Below are 17,732 nucleotides of genomic sequence, written 5' to 3'. Positions count from 1 at the left end.
GGGCCCCTCTCCTCCCCGCAGCGGGGACCCTCCGGGAGGCGGGATTCCGCGGCCCGTGAGCTGCGTCTGCAGGGCGGGGGTTGGGAGCTTTCCCGCGGTGCGGGCCCTAGCCTTCGGAGGAGCTTCCCTGCCGGGCGCCGCCGGTGGGGACGGTGGTTCCGCTGGCATCGCGTCCCGCTCGGGAGCATGGCCTTCACGCGAAGGAAAAGGCTGCGGGGAAATAGGTGGCCTGGCTTTTTCGGGAGTGATGTGCTTCCTGCCGGTTTTGGCCGAGAACGATCAGTATCCCTGAGAATAGGGCTTACCTTGTTCACTTAGAGTTAGCTGGAGCTTTTAAGGTGAGCAGCTGGGAATAAATGTCAGTAATTGCTTGGATGTTAAAGGACTGCTTCCCCTGCCAGATGTGCTGACTTCCCGTCACTAGACCGCTGGGCTGATTCACTCTCCCAGTGTTTCTCTATGACTGTTACATCTAACTAACGCAAATTCTGACTGCGGGGTTTGGTCGGACGTTCTCCAGGTCATGCTTTTTAGCTTTTCAAGAAGTAAACTCCTATCTTCGTTTAAATACAGGCTATCTATTACTCGCGTGCCCAGGTTCAAGGCTTGCAAATGAAACAACAAAGTAATTATGTTTAATTATGTATTATGCATATCTATACATAATTCTATGTGTGTATATGGGCTTTAAACTTTGTTTTAATCCTTTTTACTGAGTGTTTATTGCAGTTGTCACTCTAGAAGCCCTGGAAAGCACGTAAATGCTGGGGAGGGTTTTTGGGTTCTGTGGTTTTTTTTTTTGTTTGTTTGTTTGTTTTTTTGAGGGGTGAGGTGTTTTGAAGTTAAATGAGTTACACACGGTCTTCAGGAAAAATATGATGTTCTGTAGGAAATATGGCTCTGGGAAAGGAATTCTAGGAACTATGTCGTGACTGAGCTGGAAGAGTCATTCCATGTAAACTTGGGTGAGAATGGAAGGATGAATACTGTCTTACAAGGAGAATATTGTTGTAGCTAACTAATTGTGTTGCTTTGTGTTCAGGTTCAGTGTGGTGACTTCCCTCATCTGTTGGTGTATGGACCATCAGGAGCTGGAAAAAAGACAAGAATAATGTGTTTGTTGAGGGAATTATATGGTGCAGGAGTGGAAAAACTGAGGATTGAGCATCAGAGTATAACGGTAAAAAAAAATAAATCTCCATGTGCTGCGAAGTAATGTGGATATTTATATACTGACATATTTCTGTTGTGAGGCCTTTATATTTATTGGAGTTTTAAAAATAACTTTTTTTGCACTCAGTGTCTTCAAGCCCTCTTATGTAATTAATCAGACTAGTTTGGTTACATGAACAAATACTTTTGCCAGATGTTCTTGTTCCTGAGGTCTTCATGGGTGGGAGGATGTGGAGTTTTTTGTTGTTTTCTGTGGCTAGTTGATTGCTTTTTTTATTTTTCTTTTTTTTATTTTACAGGTCGGTTTAGACAATAGCATGTTTTGTAGTAGACTAGCTCTCAATTATATGTATAGAACTTCATTTGTCTGTAAAAATAACCCTTATTTTTAAAATTATTAGCACTTCTTTTTGCATATATGCAAGTTTTAACTTGCTTTCTCATTCCCATAGCGACAATTTCAGCATTAGCAAAAAATAAAAAAATCAATTTAAATTCTATCTGCCTTGGTCTCAGGCATTTAATTGTTCATTATTAAGAGGTTACAGTATCTATTCAAAATCCTTGTTATGGAAGGCTTAACCAGCAAGGGGTTATCAAGCTTTATTGATAAGTAGGTTATTTAATGCTTGCTTTTTAATTCTCAGTAGTGGAACAAATATAATAATTGGACTGGATGATAGAAATATAGGATATATTTAACTGTTCAGACCCAAATTCAGTGGTGATATAAATACTAGTATTTTCTTTAAACAAAATATAGATTTGAAATCCTTTGCCAAGAGAAGTAAACAACCTCTTCAGGCTTGTCCAGAGGTTTTCCCTCCAAAACTTTTCTTTGGAGGGACAGCGTATCCCTTATTTTGAATGGCTGATCCCAATAATAAGATTTCTCGTTACAAAACTCAGTGACTGGAGTATGCAGTGATATGTACTATGCGTTGCTATAATAAACATTACTGTTATTATTTTACAGGCTGGATGATGTGTCAGTACTCCTCACTTGGAGGTGGGGTTGGGGAATAGGAGATGCATAAGTCTAGTGTCTCAGCAGTTCTTTGATCTCTGAGACTTTTGGTTTGCCTGTGACCTAGCCAGTTGTAATCTGTAAGATAAACTTTTGCATCAGATTTTTAGAACCCTCTTTTTTAAATTTAATATGCTTACTTTCTCCATAGGCACCTTCTAAAAAGAAAATTGAGATTAGCACCATTGCAAGTAATTATCACCTTGAAGTTAACCCAAGGTAAGTGTACAGTCAAAATGTCCCACTTCAAATATAAGCCGCTGGTCATATTGCAAGTGGTTTCAACCTGGGTATGTAAGGGTGGTATGTAAGGGCATGATTGCCCAATTTATTGCCTGAGCAAATTGGATAATAGTTTATGGGTTTGGACGGCAAATGGGAGCAGGGAGAGGATTTTTAATTGAACAGCTCTAAATGTACAAAAACTTGGATTGCTGTATACTAAAGACAGTAATGTTCTGATTAACTAGCCATATAAGCGTGCTGATGTTGAGGACTGTGTAACAGAAAAAATTCTGATTCATAGATTTAACCATATAAGTTGAAACTGAGAACTTTTATTGGAACCAACACCCCCATATTGTTAGTTCTCTCCCAAATACAAAAATAAAGTGATTTGAAAGTACGCGAGGCTTACCCAGTAACTCTTAAAATAAAGAGTTTAGAGCGCGGGAAAGAACACCACCACAAAATACTGGGAATCTTGTCATGAGCGAGGTCAGATGTTGATTTAAACAACAGAAGCTATAATGGTGTACTGTATCTCTTCTCTGACAGTTGTGAAATTGCTGGTGGTAGTTCACTGACCCAAAGTAAATACTTGTATTTACCTGAAACCCTTTAATGTTGCTTCAAATCACATGAGAGTAAATGTCATTGTGCACTGGGAGGCTTTGGTTATGTTGGCTTTGTTGTCTGGGTTACAATTACAAGGCAATTTGTATCCTGAAGTAACTTTTAGCTTTGTGCTTATTGCTAAACCTTTTCTCATGTTGCTCTGCATTTTAGAAGCTATTCTCATGTACCACGTCTCCTTTAAAAGCTCGTTCTGCAGCTCATCTCTGTGTATTGGTTAGTGAATATCTGCTGGTATTCTAATACAGACCCGAATAATTAAAGCTGAGACTTTTATTGGTAATTAACTGTTTGAATGTGTCATTTTGCTGATATGAAATGTCTGACCATTCAATCTTCTGCTCTGATAACCTAATACTACTAATACTTCTTCTATTACTCTCCATAGAATACTTCTAGCTTGAAACATATAAAATAATTGTATTTTACTTTAAATATAAAAATCCTGAAAGTGTAGAACTGCTGTATTGGTTATTGTATATAATAGTAGTGCTGAGTTTTGATTAAGAATTAATATATTGATTCATTAATATATTGATTCATAGGCTTTAAGTGATCAAGCGATTGTCGTGTTTATGTCTGACAAGACAGTGAACCTGCGTGTGTTGTGCTATAGTCTGTGAAGTTTGATTGAATTATAGTACTGTGAAATCATGTTGTGCATCTTGGGTAACATGGCACATGATAAATGGCTAACAGAGAAAGGAAATTAACTTCTGGGAAGGACTCTGCAGATATTGAATTTATTATGGAACTTTATTAGATAGAGCTGTTCTTTTTCCTCCAAAAGGAGGATTTTGTCTGAATTCCAAAACGTTGCCTGCTGGTCACTTGACTAGCTTGGGTAGATGCTTTAAAATGGGTTCTCCTGAGTAAGTAAGTGGGTAATGAAAGAATAAGAAACAACGAAAATTAAACGTTTGTGTGGTAGCTGCCTTTGTTCATTGTTTTCCTGGAATGTTTGGTGTGGTTACATGACATCAAGGATAATCTTTCACCATGAAATTATAATTCTAGGTTCTCCGTTACTGCAGAGAAAAATTTATCTTTAAATGTTAGAAAACTGCTTTAGTCACTTTCCATTTCCAAAAACCGGCCTAGCTCATAAGTAGAACCGGCTTGTTTTGTTTTGCTTTTTGGTTTTTGCGCTGTAATCACAGGTCTGCTCCCTTGCTGAATGACAGATCTCTGCAGTCAAAGTCAGTGTAGCCTATTCAGCAGATTGTGAACTGTTGACCTAATATGCTTCTGTACATTCTGCTGCCTTCTCCTTGGCAAGAATGGCGAAGGTCTGGTTGAGTGGTGACTAGAACAGGACGGACAAATGCCTTTTTCATTTGCTTGCCAGTGAAATATTGCAGAGCTACTGCTGCCTCTGTGAAGGCAATAGTGTGCGGATGCTAAAGAGTCTGGGTTTTTCCCTTCTTTTTCTTTGCTTTTTCAGTAATCTAGCTTGCAAGTCAATCCCCAGTGGTTGTCAAATCTGAGTCAAGCTAGCTGAGCTACTAACCTGGGGACTGAGAAAGCTGTGCAGTGCCACTCTAGGGGATAGTAAGAAGAGGCAGGAAGGATATCTAGTGTTTCCCCATGTTTTCCTGCCTTCTAAGAGGAAAAAAGTTAACCATCTGTGCTGTAGTAGTATCTGAGTATCAATCTTTTACTAATAACTCTAACTTCACTGTCTGCCATTCAAGTTTCCATTAAGCATATAGGTTGTTCATAGCATGACATCTAATTTTCAGAGGAAAAACACCTATGTATTTACATCAGTCCTTTTCAGTCAGGCATCCTATTATGTGATTAGACTTAATTTTTCTTCCCATAATGGGTAAAAATGTTCGCATTACCTGTCTTTGCCCAAATTGCAAGTAACAAAAGTTTAGATTTCTCATACCATAAAAATAAGTCCTATTTTAAAGAGTTAATAAAACATTTGACAATGGTTTCACTGCTGCCCAATACAGTGCTACTAATCCAGCTGTGCCTGCATAAGCTTTCGGTTGGTTTTATTATTGGGAAGGTAACTTTTCAACAAAGTATGTGTGTTTTGAGCTTAATTCTAACCTCAACAGCTTCTGAATTGTTTTGGCATTCTTGTTTAGTCAGTTGACAAAATACATCCATCCTGCTTAGGAGGATGTATTTTATATGCAGAATAAAGTTATTTTAAACCAAGTTTTATTCAAACTCCTGGTACAGTGATGCAGGAAACAATGACCGTGTAGTAATTCAGGAACTCTTGAAGACAGTAGCACAATCCCAACAGCTTGAGACAAGCACCCAACGAGATTTTAAAGGTGAGTAAAAACAGTTAAAACCAGTCAAAGTACTTTTTAAACTTGTTTTTCGCAGATTTCAGCTGTTTTGTTTGTACCTGTATATTACCTGAGGACATACATGAACCTTTCCCAAATTAAACAACCTCCCATTTTTCTTCCACTGTGGAAATATCTTGAGTGGTTAAATGTTCAGTATGAAGTTCTTTTGTCTTGGTTTCTTAGGAGGACAGGGTTTAGTCGAATGAATGGCTGGGCAGAGGGAGCTGAGATCCCTGCTGTCTTTTTTTTCCCAAGTCTACCATTGAAATGCACTGTAACTTAGTTTAATGATCTACAGTAGTAGCTGAGTTATGAGCTACTGAGGCTTAATATTGAGTTGAAGGGCAGGATAACCTTACGGCAAACAGTGCTGTGTAAGTTAAGTGTTAGCTGCTTATTTTTAGTGTTCTGAGGCAGAAAGTTTAGAAGCATTTTGTCCATAATGTACGGAAGGACACTGGGTACAAAAATGAAAAAGGCTTTCATTGAGTTTTCCAAGACACATGTTGCTACAACTGCCTTATTTTTCCTCCCCATGACTAAACTGAAAGCAAAATCAGAACTATATAACAAGAAATTGAAGAAGAGAGGAAATCTTGACAGATAAGAGTAGAGCAGAAATTAGTTGAAAATGGTCATGGATTTAGTACTTTGTCTTGTTTTCCTCACTGTTCTCGGGAAATACTATATTTCACCTAAGCTGCTAGACACTGATTTGCTCTAGCAGTTATTGGTGTATATATCCTTACAGCTGCAGTCATACCATACACCTCAAAGTGTCTGGTAAGCTGGCTGGTCTCCTTGGGCTGCATATATAACCAGAAGAGAAATGGGGGAAGAGTAATGGGCTGACTTGTTCCTCCAGGCTGTTCTCACTAGACCATTCAGAGTACTGAAATGAGCCAACTCATAAGTTGCCTATGGAGGAACCTGCAGAAGGTAGATGGTCAGGTTAGCTGCTTCATATTAGGTATCTCGTGGTTGTTCTGAAGCATTTTTGAAATACGTTTTTCTTTTTTTTTTTTTCTTCAAAAGACCACAGAAAGGCGCTACAGCTGCAGTAACAAGGCAGCTTTCTACTACTCCTTTGTTAAGCTAAGACATTGGCTTTTAAATATTAAATGTATTGAGGGGAGTCTTCAAGAAATTTTTGCTTTTTGATATGTCTTTATGCCATAAATTCTTTTGCGTTTCTTACTTAAAATTCCTTTAAAAAGTTATTGTACTAATTATCAAAGTGAAAGCTTCTACACCTACCTGGATTATTTCTTGGCACTGAGGTGTTGCAGGCTCTGCTCTGAAGAAATTGACGTTCCAGGACATGAATATAGGGTGTGAAGGAGCAGAAGATTATACAGTCAAAAAGGCACACAGGTTGTCTTAGTCTTTATTTTCCTGCCTGTGGAACCATGCTGACTTTTTCTGCTTGTATCATGTATCGCTTGTATGTCAAAGTAGTCATTTTCTTAGAAAGACTTGATATTAATAAAAAATGCACTATTTTTTAATCCTTTTTCAGTGGTGCTGTTGACAGAAGTCGACAAACTCACTAAAGATGCTCAGCATGCTTTGCGAAGAACAATGGAGAAGTACATGGCGACCTGCAGGTTGATCCTGTGCTGCAACTCCATGTCAAAAATTATAGGACCTATTCAAAGCAGATGCCTGGCTGTACGAGTGCCTGCTCCCAGCATTGAAGATGTATGTTGAAACAGAAGCAAAAATAAATTATTTAAAACTTCTTACTAGATACGTTCTTGCTGTGGACTTAAGTCACTTTATGGAAGTAAAATATTTCTTAGTTTTTCTTTGTGGTGGGTGACTTGTCAAGCATGTTTTATGAAAGACTGATCCATGTCCGGTCCAGAAATGTTTCAAACAGGAGAATCTGTAGGTGCTAAACTGTTTGCTAAGCGTTGCACTCCCTGGTATCTGTTTCCTGTCTAGATCTGCCATGTCTTGTCCAGTGTGTGTAAGAAAGAAGGCCTGACTCTTCCTCAGGAACTGGCTCAAAGGCTTGCAGAGAAATCTGGCAGGAATCTTCGGAAAGCATTACTTATGTGTGAGTCCTGCAGAGTACAACAGTAAGTCACTGCTAAAAATTAATGTAAATTATACTCTCAGACACATAAATGAACTTACTTCTGAGGCCTTGGTAGAATAGGTGACAGTTTGCTTTGATTTTAATTTTTAAAAAATATTATAATTGTGTAGGTATCCTTTTACTGCTGATCAAGACATTCCTGAGATGGACTGGGAAGTTTATTTGAGAGAAACTGCAAATGCTATTGTTGGTCAACAGACACCACAAAGGTAGGTGAATACACTTGCTTGCAGCTATAAATTATGTTTCTGGTGTACTCTGGAGCCTAAAAAAAAATCTTATATTTAAAAATCTGGCATCTTTACTTTAGTTATATGTAATTTTCTGGCATTACTACTGGAGCTGGTGCTTTGCAACCAGACGAAGTGAGCTTTAAAATTACCAGAGGAGGCTGAATGAGCTTCAGGAACTGAAACAATTGTTGGTTTTCTCTGTTGAAGCTTTGTAATCAAAAGTGACCATAAGCTTAGTTGCATGTTGTGCTGTCTGTCTCTTTTTTGGGGGGGAGGGTGTGGTGTTGGGGTATTTTTGTGTGGTTTTGTTTGTTTGTTTTTGTTTTATTTAAGGCTTCTGTTTCACCATCTTTACCATAATGCACCTTTGTAAAAGAACTGGAAATGAGAAATCATTGCTTTTTATGCCCCCTTAATCCATCTCGGTGTCATATACGCAGCCTGATCCTTTTAGTCTGTTCCATATATTACATGAGATGTCACTTAAATTCTTGTATTTAATTTAAATGCTTGTAGCCTCTGACCTCCTGATGTCAAAAGTTGAGAACTGATAACTGTGTCACTTTCTGCCACCTAATCGTCTTACCCCCTCTTGTAAACAATGAAGACAGAAAAACAGCGTAAACGAATCTTGTGGCTCTAATCAATTCTGTGGTGTCTTCTCACTAATCTTAAGCATGAATAATAATTCAGATATGAAGAGGAATTAAAGGGAGACAAGCCTGAGACAAATTCTAATAGCATTGTAGCTTCTAGATTAAATGAGACCATTGTAGCTAGAATATATGTAACTTATCTTACTGTTTTGAATAAAAGGTGATATGTAGCATTTGAATTGAAACTGCCTTGTGCAATGTTTTTGGGTTTAAAAAACCACACAAACCCAAAAACGGGGGGCGGGGGAAACCCACCTTTGCTTGGGTTGAGTCTTTTTTCCTGCAGCATGTTTCACAAATAGTGAAAACACATTAGTATGCTTTGGGGACATACTTCTGATATTTTGTGGTGTCTTTCCAACAGGCTTTTAGAGGTCCGTGGACGGCTTTATGAACTCCTGACACACTGCATTCCTCCTGAGATTATAATGAAGGTAATTCAGCTGTCTAGCTCTTAATATGTTATAAATATTAACACTATGACAGTCTCAATTTGAGTTTAAAAAACCCCCACACTAAAACATCACAAAGTATCCAAATATTGATGAAAAGCTGTATCCTTTCCAAATAGACATGAGTGATCAAAAGATATTTTCTCTTGTGTTTCTTTCCACTGGAGTAAGCAAAATAGTCCAGGTTATCGCTCTGAAGCAGTAATTAAAGACCTTGTTCCTGCAAACACTGAGACGTAGCATTCACTTCTCATGATCCTCAGTCGATAATACTAGACTGTTTAGTTAGGTTCATGCCTAAATATATTTAGGCATGATGGTGTTGAGTTGTGTAGATTTTGGGGGCAGGAAGATTCTATTCTCTAATTTGGAAAATGTAAATGTCTAGTTTATTTTTATTGCAGGCTTCCTTGTTCACACCTCTGAATGGTTTACTAAAACTTGTTCTGTGATCACAGAACAGCAGCATCCTAGCTGAGTAAAAGCAAAGGAGGACATGCTTTGTCCCCCTGAAGACTTCTCAGGCCAGTTTCTGTATTGAAGCATAGATATATTTTATGGGCTAATTTTGATATGGTTTGTTTTCTTTTGTAAAAGTTTTGTTATGAGTTCAATATTTGCTACGTCCTAGTGGAAAGGTTTGCTGAAGGATGCTAGACCAGCAGGTCTCTTCAAAGACAGAAGTCATCTTGGGGGGGAGGGGGAAGGCAAATGGGATGTGCATGTTTTTATTTTAGGCAGGATGAAAGCACGCTGAAGACAACTAGAGCGGAACAAAGAATAAAGCTAATGTTTGCAACTTACCCTAGGTGGACTTTGCCATCAGACATAATTACAAGACAATAAATTTCTTCTCACATTAACTGATTTCTGCTTTCTGACAGTTTTGGTAGTTAGATGTTTCTTTAACCTTCCTTTCTTATGGTAGGTTAGTGGATCCTGCATTGCCCTGTTTGAGGACTGTTGTCGTCAGGCTAAAGGTGGATATTCTCTACCTGCTCCCTCTTCATAGACTTGAAATGGTCTAGAGATACTTCTCACTTAATCCTGACCGTTTTAATAGAGATGGATTTGCAATGGTTTTATTGCTGTCTTGGATCTAAAATAATGCATATTTGGTTTTTGTAATGACTGAAGTATTGTTGTAAAGTATCTTGTGTGTGTCTACATATAAATGTCTATATACATCTATATACGTACGTACATAAATATAAACAGATATACTTAAATTTGAAATAAGCCCTTTCCTTCTTATTTATTAATGTTTTTTCTCTTTGTGCTCGATGCTGTTGAGATAGGAAGCAAGTGATTTTAATACGCTTGCTATCTTGGTAAAAATTTTCCCCAGGGCCATGTGTCTGCAGTAGAGGTTACAGTATTTGGAGATGAGGTTAATTTATTTCCTTTATTAAGGTATAAGTAGTTCCAATACATGATTTTTCCATCTAAGAACACAACAGGTAACATCTATTTTGACATGAGGAATTATCTTGAAAGAACATTCTTAAAAGACATGGTTCCATGAATCTGGTTCTGTTAAATAGGTGGTGTAATGGTTCTGGAATGTCTTTTCTGTTGGATTCATGAGTGAACTATTGGTCATAGCTTGGCTATTTTCAGAGAAATAAGGTTATCCTGTTAACAAAAAATATATAATTTTTCAAATACTGTCCTGTTTTTTCCCCTTTCAGGGCCTCCTGACAGAACTTCTAAATAACTGTGATGGACAACTGAAAGGAGAAGTTGCACAGATGGCGGCCTTCTATGAACACCGCCTGCAACTGGGCAGCAAAGCCATTTATCATCTGGAAGCATTTGTAGCAAAGTTTATGGCAATTTACAAGAAGTTTATGGAGGATGGACTAGATGACATGATGTTCTAACTCTGATGCCCAAAGTACACAGAATGTTGTGTCATGATGCCAGTAATGTTGCAGATGTTGTCTACTTGTCCATGCATGACTGCATGTGGGTCTAGTTCAAAGCCCCCAAAAAATTTTATTTTGCTATTAATAGAAAACACAGTGAACTAAAGAACAATGTTTGTTCACTTTTAGAAACCAGATGGATTGTTTGACAGCCACAAATCCATCTTTAGATCCATAAAAAATACATTAGCCTTTCAGAAAGACAACAAGTTACCTTGGAAGATGTGTAAGATCATAGTCGCTTTGCAGTATTTGTAAGCTGACATTAAGGAGAGAGAACATGGATGCTGCATACTTGCTTTTTGACTGTTCATGGGCAAGGCTGTAAGCAAAGGATGGTTTTTCCATGTTGTGGTAAGTTCCAGTTTGAGCATGTATGTTCTGCCTACTGATTTACGTATCTCGCTGCTTGTCTGGCTTCTTTTATTTTAGTCACACTGTTTTCTGTGGTGTGCTGACACAGGATGTTTTCTGACTCTTGTTTGTAAGCAGTTGCATTGAAATTGTGGATGAGCAATACTTTTGTGTTGCCTGTAAATCAGTTTGACAGCACGGAACTTTTTGTTTGGAAGGAATATACCCATATAAAGCAAGGCCACTTGCTGGCTGGCACTTTCAACATACTTAGTGCTGTTCAGGTAAAGATTATTCCTTTGGCTGTGGTTTAATCAAGGGTAAGGTTTCAACTTCTTAACAATATTCTTTCACCTCTTAAAACGATATGTGACATTTTAAAAATGGCAAAATAAATTGGAAAAATATGAACAACAAATGCAATGCTGAATTAGTGTTTCACGCTGTCTGTAAATACCTAGGTATTTGCTTTGATGCAGACTGCCTTTCAGAAAGGTGGGATATACCCCCCCATTGTAAGACTAAAGGGAGCCACTGAAGTTTAGAAAAACAAACACAAACAACAAAAAAAGAAAAAATCCTCACAAAATAATAAAAACCCCAACCAACACTGCCTGTGCCACTTCATGCTGCAAGTCTTTCACACATTATGCCTATGTACTATGGTACCCTAAAAATGACTGAATTCATGCCTTTTGTTACTTCACTCTGCTAATTTAGGCTATTACTAGATAGTCTTTAAAGATAAAGTGAATTAAATAGTTTCCCATTTCCCCCCTGCTTTTTTTTTTTTTAGCAGGGAAGGGTTTAGTATTTGGGGATTTTTGTGTCAGAGCTAGTTATGCATAATGGCAGGTTTTTGGAAGCTAGGGCTCTCCCTCTAGTAACTGATAAAGAAAAAATCTCACTAGTAATTACTAACTTTGTCATCCCCTTTAAAACGTACAAAAGGCAGCATTAGTCCTTAAAAGAGGTAGTGTCACTGCCATTCTCAGGAACTTCACCATCCCATGTGTGGTGTTGAATCTGAAGGCAAGCTGTGAATTATTCTCGGTAAGATGGTGCTGGCCTGCTTCATGCTCAACTGGTCTTAAAACTGAAGAAGTCTGGAATTTTTTTTCTTCTTCCATCTGCTCTTTTCACCTACTGGTAGCTTGTCAGAGTGTGAGTGTCTTGACTGTCAGAGATCCTAGAAAACCATTAAATTAGTCAGTGATAGTGGAAATGAGTACTTAAATCCATTACCATTCTTGTGCTCCTCTTTGTAGAGGGGGCATAATTACTGCATGTACAAATTGCCCACTCTTTCAGGAGCCTAGTCTTACCTACTAATTTTTAAAAGCTGAACAAACTTTACCATTTGCCTACTACAAGTATAGCGTGTGATGAAGCAAAAGTGTGAATCCAAAAGATGATGAAACACTCTTCCCCCGCTGACGAAACCCTTCTCCCCCCCCCCCCCCCCCCCAAAAAAAAAAAAAACAAACAAACAACCCCAAAAACTAACGTGGGAGAAGAGGAATGTATGTAGGGATTTGTGAAATACAGTTGAAATGCACAAGGGCAATGTTGATGCAGAGGGGGGAGAGGCAGGAGCTGGATCGTAGGTTTGTCAGTTGAGGAGGCAGAGGAGCGGCTTGCTGTTTGTTTCAAAAGATCTCAGCAGCATTGTCTAGGAGTCTGAAACCCCAACATAAATCTCTCTGTGGGTGTTCTTGCTGCCTCTTCTTGAAGTTTCATTTTTATCATTTTCTACCTGGGGTGAATCAAGAGTAGTCAAGGGTGGAAAAATGGGATAATGATCGCTGGCAGAGGAAATGGCTATCACTGTTCCCGAAAGCCAGCATCTCCCCCTGCTCCTGCCTCTGTCTTCCATAGTCTAGAGCAACCAAATTTAAACGCATGGGCACAGTATCTCATAAATCTCTGCACACATTTTTCCTTCCTACAGTAATTTTTAAGGCAATTTTGCCTCAGTATCTGTAACAGGCTCCCCAGGGAAGTGGTCACAGCACCAAGCCTGTCAGAGTTCAAGGAGCATCTGGACGATGCTTTTAGTTGTATGGTTTAGCTTTAGGTAGTCCTGCGAGGAGCAGGGAGTTGGACTCGATGACTCTCACGGGTCCCTTCTAACTTGACAGATTCTATGATAATGATCAAGTGTTGTGCTTTTTTGGGAACATGTTAAGAGGCTGCTAGCCACCTTGGATGCTGCTTCCCCTCCCTTTCGGGTAGCTGTAGCACTTGCTTAGAGGCAATGTGGCGCAGAACTGAGTTCCTGGGCTGCGCTGGAGGAAGCAGGGACCAGTAACCCCCATCCCTCATGCTGTGCACTGACTAGGGCTGATGGGAACGTACGACCAGGTGGCTGTCAGAAACAAAAAGGAGTTTTCTGCCATTTTTTCCCCTCCTGAGGCTACCATGTAACCCTTTTACCAGAAAAGCAGAACCTTAGCCTGGTAAGCAAGGGTCTCCTGGGGTGGGCACGGCTGCCTCCGCAGCCTGCATGCACACAGCCCAGTGACAGCGCTGTGCTGGACCTACGCTGAGCACTGCACGGCTGCTTCAGAGATGAAGTGGGAGAGGCACTGCAGGTAGACTTTTAAGCACAGGACCAACCTCTAGATGATCCATTTCTTCAGCTGATTTCATCTTTTGAGACCTTCTTAGAATTGCTTCTGAATTGCATGCTGAGAGGATTACCCTTGCTTTCATCCAGCGTCACCTCCTGCTAGTTCCAAATGAAAACTCCAAGCTGCACCCACCCAGGTGGGACTTAAGCACTGAACAAGTCTGAGGTCGCAGAGGAGTCAGCTTCGTGCTAGCACAGAAAGCCAGAGGTGAAACAGATTTAAAAAAAAAATGATCAAGAAACTAAAGGCAGCAACTACTTTAGTTAAAACTTTCTCTGCTGTGCAGAGCAGCTGTGCAAAGGGCGAGTGGTGCATTCAGACTTTATTCCCCATTTCTGAAGTCCAAGTGTTAACTCCTGTGGGAAACTTTATTTTTAAAATCACGTTATTTTTAGACATCCATGATAAACAACTCTACTTGAGCATTAATCATAATGAACATATTGTCTGACATGAAAACTGATTTTTAAAATGTATTTTGTTAAATAAATTCATATGAGCAAAGCTGACATGAGGAATGTCCCCTTCTCTACCAAAGAAGTACCCTGATTATCGCAGGCTAGAAGGTAAGGTAGATAAGAGAAGAGTTCATTATCACAAATTTCCTTCCAGTGCAGGGAATTCAAGATTATTACAGTTCATTGATATAAAATAATAGCTGTAATCTGTCTTGTTGGAAAGAGCTCTGGTATGCCTGAGCAGCCTTTAATCCTTCTTAACGTTTTATGCCTGTGCTAACAATTAGTGCTGTAAGAATTTGTTGCACTGGATTTCAATCGATGACCCAAACCGAAACCCAAAGTTGTAGTCTGCTAAACAAAAGTTGTCTTAACATGACAGTGAAATGCACTTCTTGTTCTTGAAGGCTGACATACTTCTCTTGATCTTTATTTTTCATAGGGAGGGAAGGAATGCAAATACATAAGCACGCAAAAGAAATTAACCTCTATTGTCAAATGTGCCCTGCAGGCTAATCAATAGTACATCGTGCAAGTTGCATGTCAGGAATTAGCCGCACATCACAAAGTGGCCAAGATGAAAAGAGTTTGCTATTAACATCAATATGTTGAGGAACTGACTCAGAATTTTATCTGTCATCAAAATTGAAATTATTTTCTGTCCAAATTAACTAGGACAACTAGGGCCTAACCCAGTATTTTTTTTTAAAGCAGAGGATGCTTTGCTCATCTGAAAAACAAGCCTATTAGCAGTCAAACATTCCCATAACAGATCTTCTTTGACAGTTGTGGACAGTGTGTGTGCTGAACTTCCGGAAGAAATTGTATACTCTGTTTCAGCGGTCCCTGAGCTAGTAAATATTGTCCCAATCATTTGGGTGTTAGGTGGTATTTCAGTGGGGACGGGTTTGGCATCTCTTAAATAGGAGTGAGACATAAGATAATACAAGCAGGAGCCCAAAGCACGTAACTTCATCGCTGACACCACTGGCCCACCTGCGTTTCTCCTAGCAGAGGTGCAGGGGCACCCATCACCACCTCTGTCCTGACACCTTCTTGGAGCTGATCTTCAGCCCTGTCCTAAGACATGGAATAGGTGTTGGTCTTTCACCGTGGAGCCTGTCTTAGGAACAAGATGCTATGAGATGTCATCTAAAATGCTGGGCAACAGCTAAGGTTGCTGTCCTCTGCTTCCCTGCAGTAATGCAGCGGTGGGAGCATCCTTGCTGCCACACCACAGTCCTCTATCAAAATCACTCCTGGTCCAGTAGCAATGCATGTGGGTGGCTTGGCAAGACAGGAGTACCTGCAGCTTGGAGGAATGTCTGTTTTGCTGTGTCAAGGGAAACCTCTGCCATTGATACAATGAAGTACTTTATCAGAAACGCGTCTGTGATAGTCCTTTAAGTGACATTGGGCTCTTAATCAAAATTACAACTTCTTAGTCCTGTGGAAGTCCTGCAGTTACTTTTAACTCTTTCTCAGGGACCACCTCACAGAAGTTAGTTGATCACTGTTACTATTTTTCTACAGACCCCTCAGTGTTATTCCTGAAGTAGTTTCATGCCACGATAACTGCTGGAGTGCAGGTTCCTAGTTCCACCTTGTGCATGCTGTCTTCTGCCCAGGGTCCCTTCAAACCGTGTCTGAGCCGCGCTTGAGATTTCTCCTCCTCTTAAGCTCCCTTTCTCACCTGGTTTGCAAAGAAGGCTGAAATATCTGAAATTCATTTCCAAGAATGAAGGTGGCGGAAACAGCAAGAGTCAGTTTGAGAGTGGCTGGAGACAGGCAGAGGAGGTCAGCTACCAAAAACATGAAGGCAAGGCAGGGGGTGGCTTTAGACACTTGAAGGACAGCTGCAAGGGAGGTGCCTCTCTGCTTGGGACCTATCTACCTAGGCAGGAATCTACAAATATTCCGTGTAGGTGAGCAAGGCTCATGCTTTTCCAACAGGTGGAGTGCAAAGCCGGAGCACTCAGCCAGAAGTGGGAGACCTGAATTCTGCACTTGCTCTATCTAAAGAGATTTAAACTAGGGTGATTAATTTTGTTTCTAATTAATAGGTTTATTTTAATATGTTATTAATGCATTTTACTGTTATGTAGCAGTGTGTTTAGGAGGGAAATTAGAGGTTAAAAACAGCTGTTAAAATTCTGCCTCATCCATGATAGAAATAATTTCTACTGTGTAACAGCGGCTGATCTGTTTGATGGTGTCCCTGCCTGTCCCACCAACCGTTCTTTTGAAACCCCTGAAGAATCTGCTGAATCAGTGGTCTGCATAGCGGCATTTGAGGGAAATGGGAACACTGGAATCTCTTAAAATAGCAGTAAAAGGGCAAATTGACTGTAATTTCTGAAAATTATTGTCAGTGAACTAGTTACTGCCTAATATTTGTAATTCAAATCCAGCTCATCCACCTGCCTTCCCCATCAGCCCATGGGGTTCGCAGGACTCAGAAGAGGGCAACTCCACCTCTTTCGTTGATGTGGTCCACTGCAGCCAACATTCATGGACTAGGACAGCAAGCAAAAGAGCCTGGTTTGGTGCATGAAAAGGCACTGAGGAGGGGAGGAGTCCTAGGGTATGTCTATGGCTACCATATGCCCAAGAACAGAAACAGCAAAGGCAGTTTCTACATGTTTCCCTGTCCTAGAACATGGGATCTTCACGTAGCCCCAGTACTTCTCCTCCTCCCCGAAGCTCCAGGCTGCTGTGTCCATCAAACCGCCCTGCTTTACAGCCACCAATGCCCAGGTCCTCCTGCCTGGCACAGTCAATGCTTCCCAACCCAGAGCTGCTGTCTTCTACTCCCTAGTGTCCCAGGGCTCCTTTTTCCATGAGGACACCCCAAATTCAATAGCTGTAATCCCCCAATCAGTCGTAAATCTTCCCACTCTCAAACTTCCTCACACCTCCTTTTCTGCCAGTCTGGCACCACAGTTGCCCCTTTTTGCCCTGAGGCACAGCGTGTGCCTGTTCTCCAGTCTCTTTGGCTGTGGCCAGCAAGCCTTGCCCAGGATAACAGTTCTTCAGTAACCTTTCCTGTGAAAGACAAGGTCTGCCTCCTGCCTCCGGTGCTTTAGGTTGGAAGGGACCTCTGGAAGTTGTCTTGTCCACCCCTCTGCTCCCAGCAGGTCCAGCCACACTGGATTGCTCAGCCCTCAGTGGCTGAGGTTTCAGTATCTCCAAGGACAGAGCATCCACCACCCCTCTGGGCAGCCCGTTTCACTGCCCTCACAGGGAAAATCTTTTCCTAATTTTCTAATTTCTAAAAATTTCTAATTGGAACCTTGCTTTACACATTTGAGCTTGGTCAGGAGATCCCCACTCAGCTGTGTTGGCCTTCTGCCACATCTCCTCAACTTTCTGCACGTGAAATGAGTGTTCCTGTGCTTGGAAGAGGTTGTGCTCCAACACACAGTAGATCAGCAGGGTGCAGTAGAAGACATTTTCTATTTTAATTTACAAAGCTGTGTAGAGATGCCTGAATATGGGGGTGAAGGGAACGTGCTGGTGGGAAAAAAAAAGCTGCTGGGCT

At 40.4% G+C, this 17,732-nt stretch overlaps 1 protein-coding gene across 1 annotated transcript; it reads left to right on the top strand.

The window, feature by feature from the left end:
* Window positions 1-186: 186 nt before the first annotated feature.
* On the top strand, window positions 187-11,509 carry RFC3 (replication factor C (activator 1) 3, 38kDa). The gene is made up of 9 exons (XM_009327859.1): window positions 187-282; window positions 1,043-1,180; window positions 2,352-2,419; window positions 5,255-5,352; window positions 6,893-7,074; window positions 7,321-7,457; window positions 7,588-7,686; window positions 8,731-8,800; window positions 10,510-11,509. Exons 1-9 carry the CDS (start codon window positions 187-189, stop codon window positions 10,699-10,701), a joined length of 1,080 nt encoding a protein of 359 aa, XP_009326134.1. The 3' UTR covers window positions 10,702-11,509.
* The last annotated feature ends 6,223 nt before the right edge of the window (window positions 11,510-17,732 follow it).

This window comes from Pygoscelis adeliae, unplaced genomic scaffold (genome assembly GCF_000699105.1).
Source record: "Pygoscelis adeliae isolate BGI_AS28 unplaced genomic scaffold, ASM69910v1 Scaffold14, whole genome shotgun sequence".
Lineage (NCBI taxonomy): Eukaryota > Metazoa > Chordata > Aves > Sphenisciformes > Spheniscidae > Pygoscelis > Pygoscelis adeliae.
Note: the sequence above shows the minus strand (reverse complement) of the source record. Positions and strands in the feature narration are given on the sequence as shown.

Bases quoted from the DNA above. Each gene is read 5' to 3' on its own strand.
- RFC3 (XM_009327859.1), top strand. From the start codon at position 187: ATGGCCTTCACGCGAAGGAAAAGGCTGCGGGGAAATAGGTGGCCTGGC. The intron at 5,353-6,892 runs GTGAGTAAAAAC...ATCCTTTTTCAG, and splicing joins CACCCAACGAGATTTTAAAG to TGGTGCTGTTGACAGAAGTC. The intron at 8,801-10,509 runs GTAATTCAGCTG...TTCCCCTTTCAG, and splicing joins CTCCTGAGATTATAATGAAG to GGCCTCCTGACAGAACTTCT.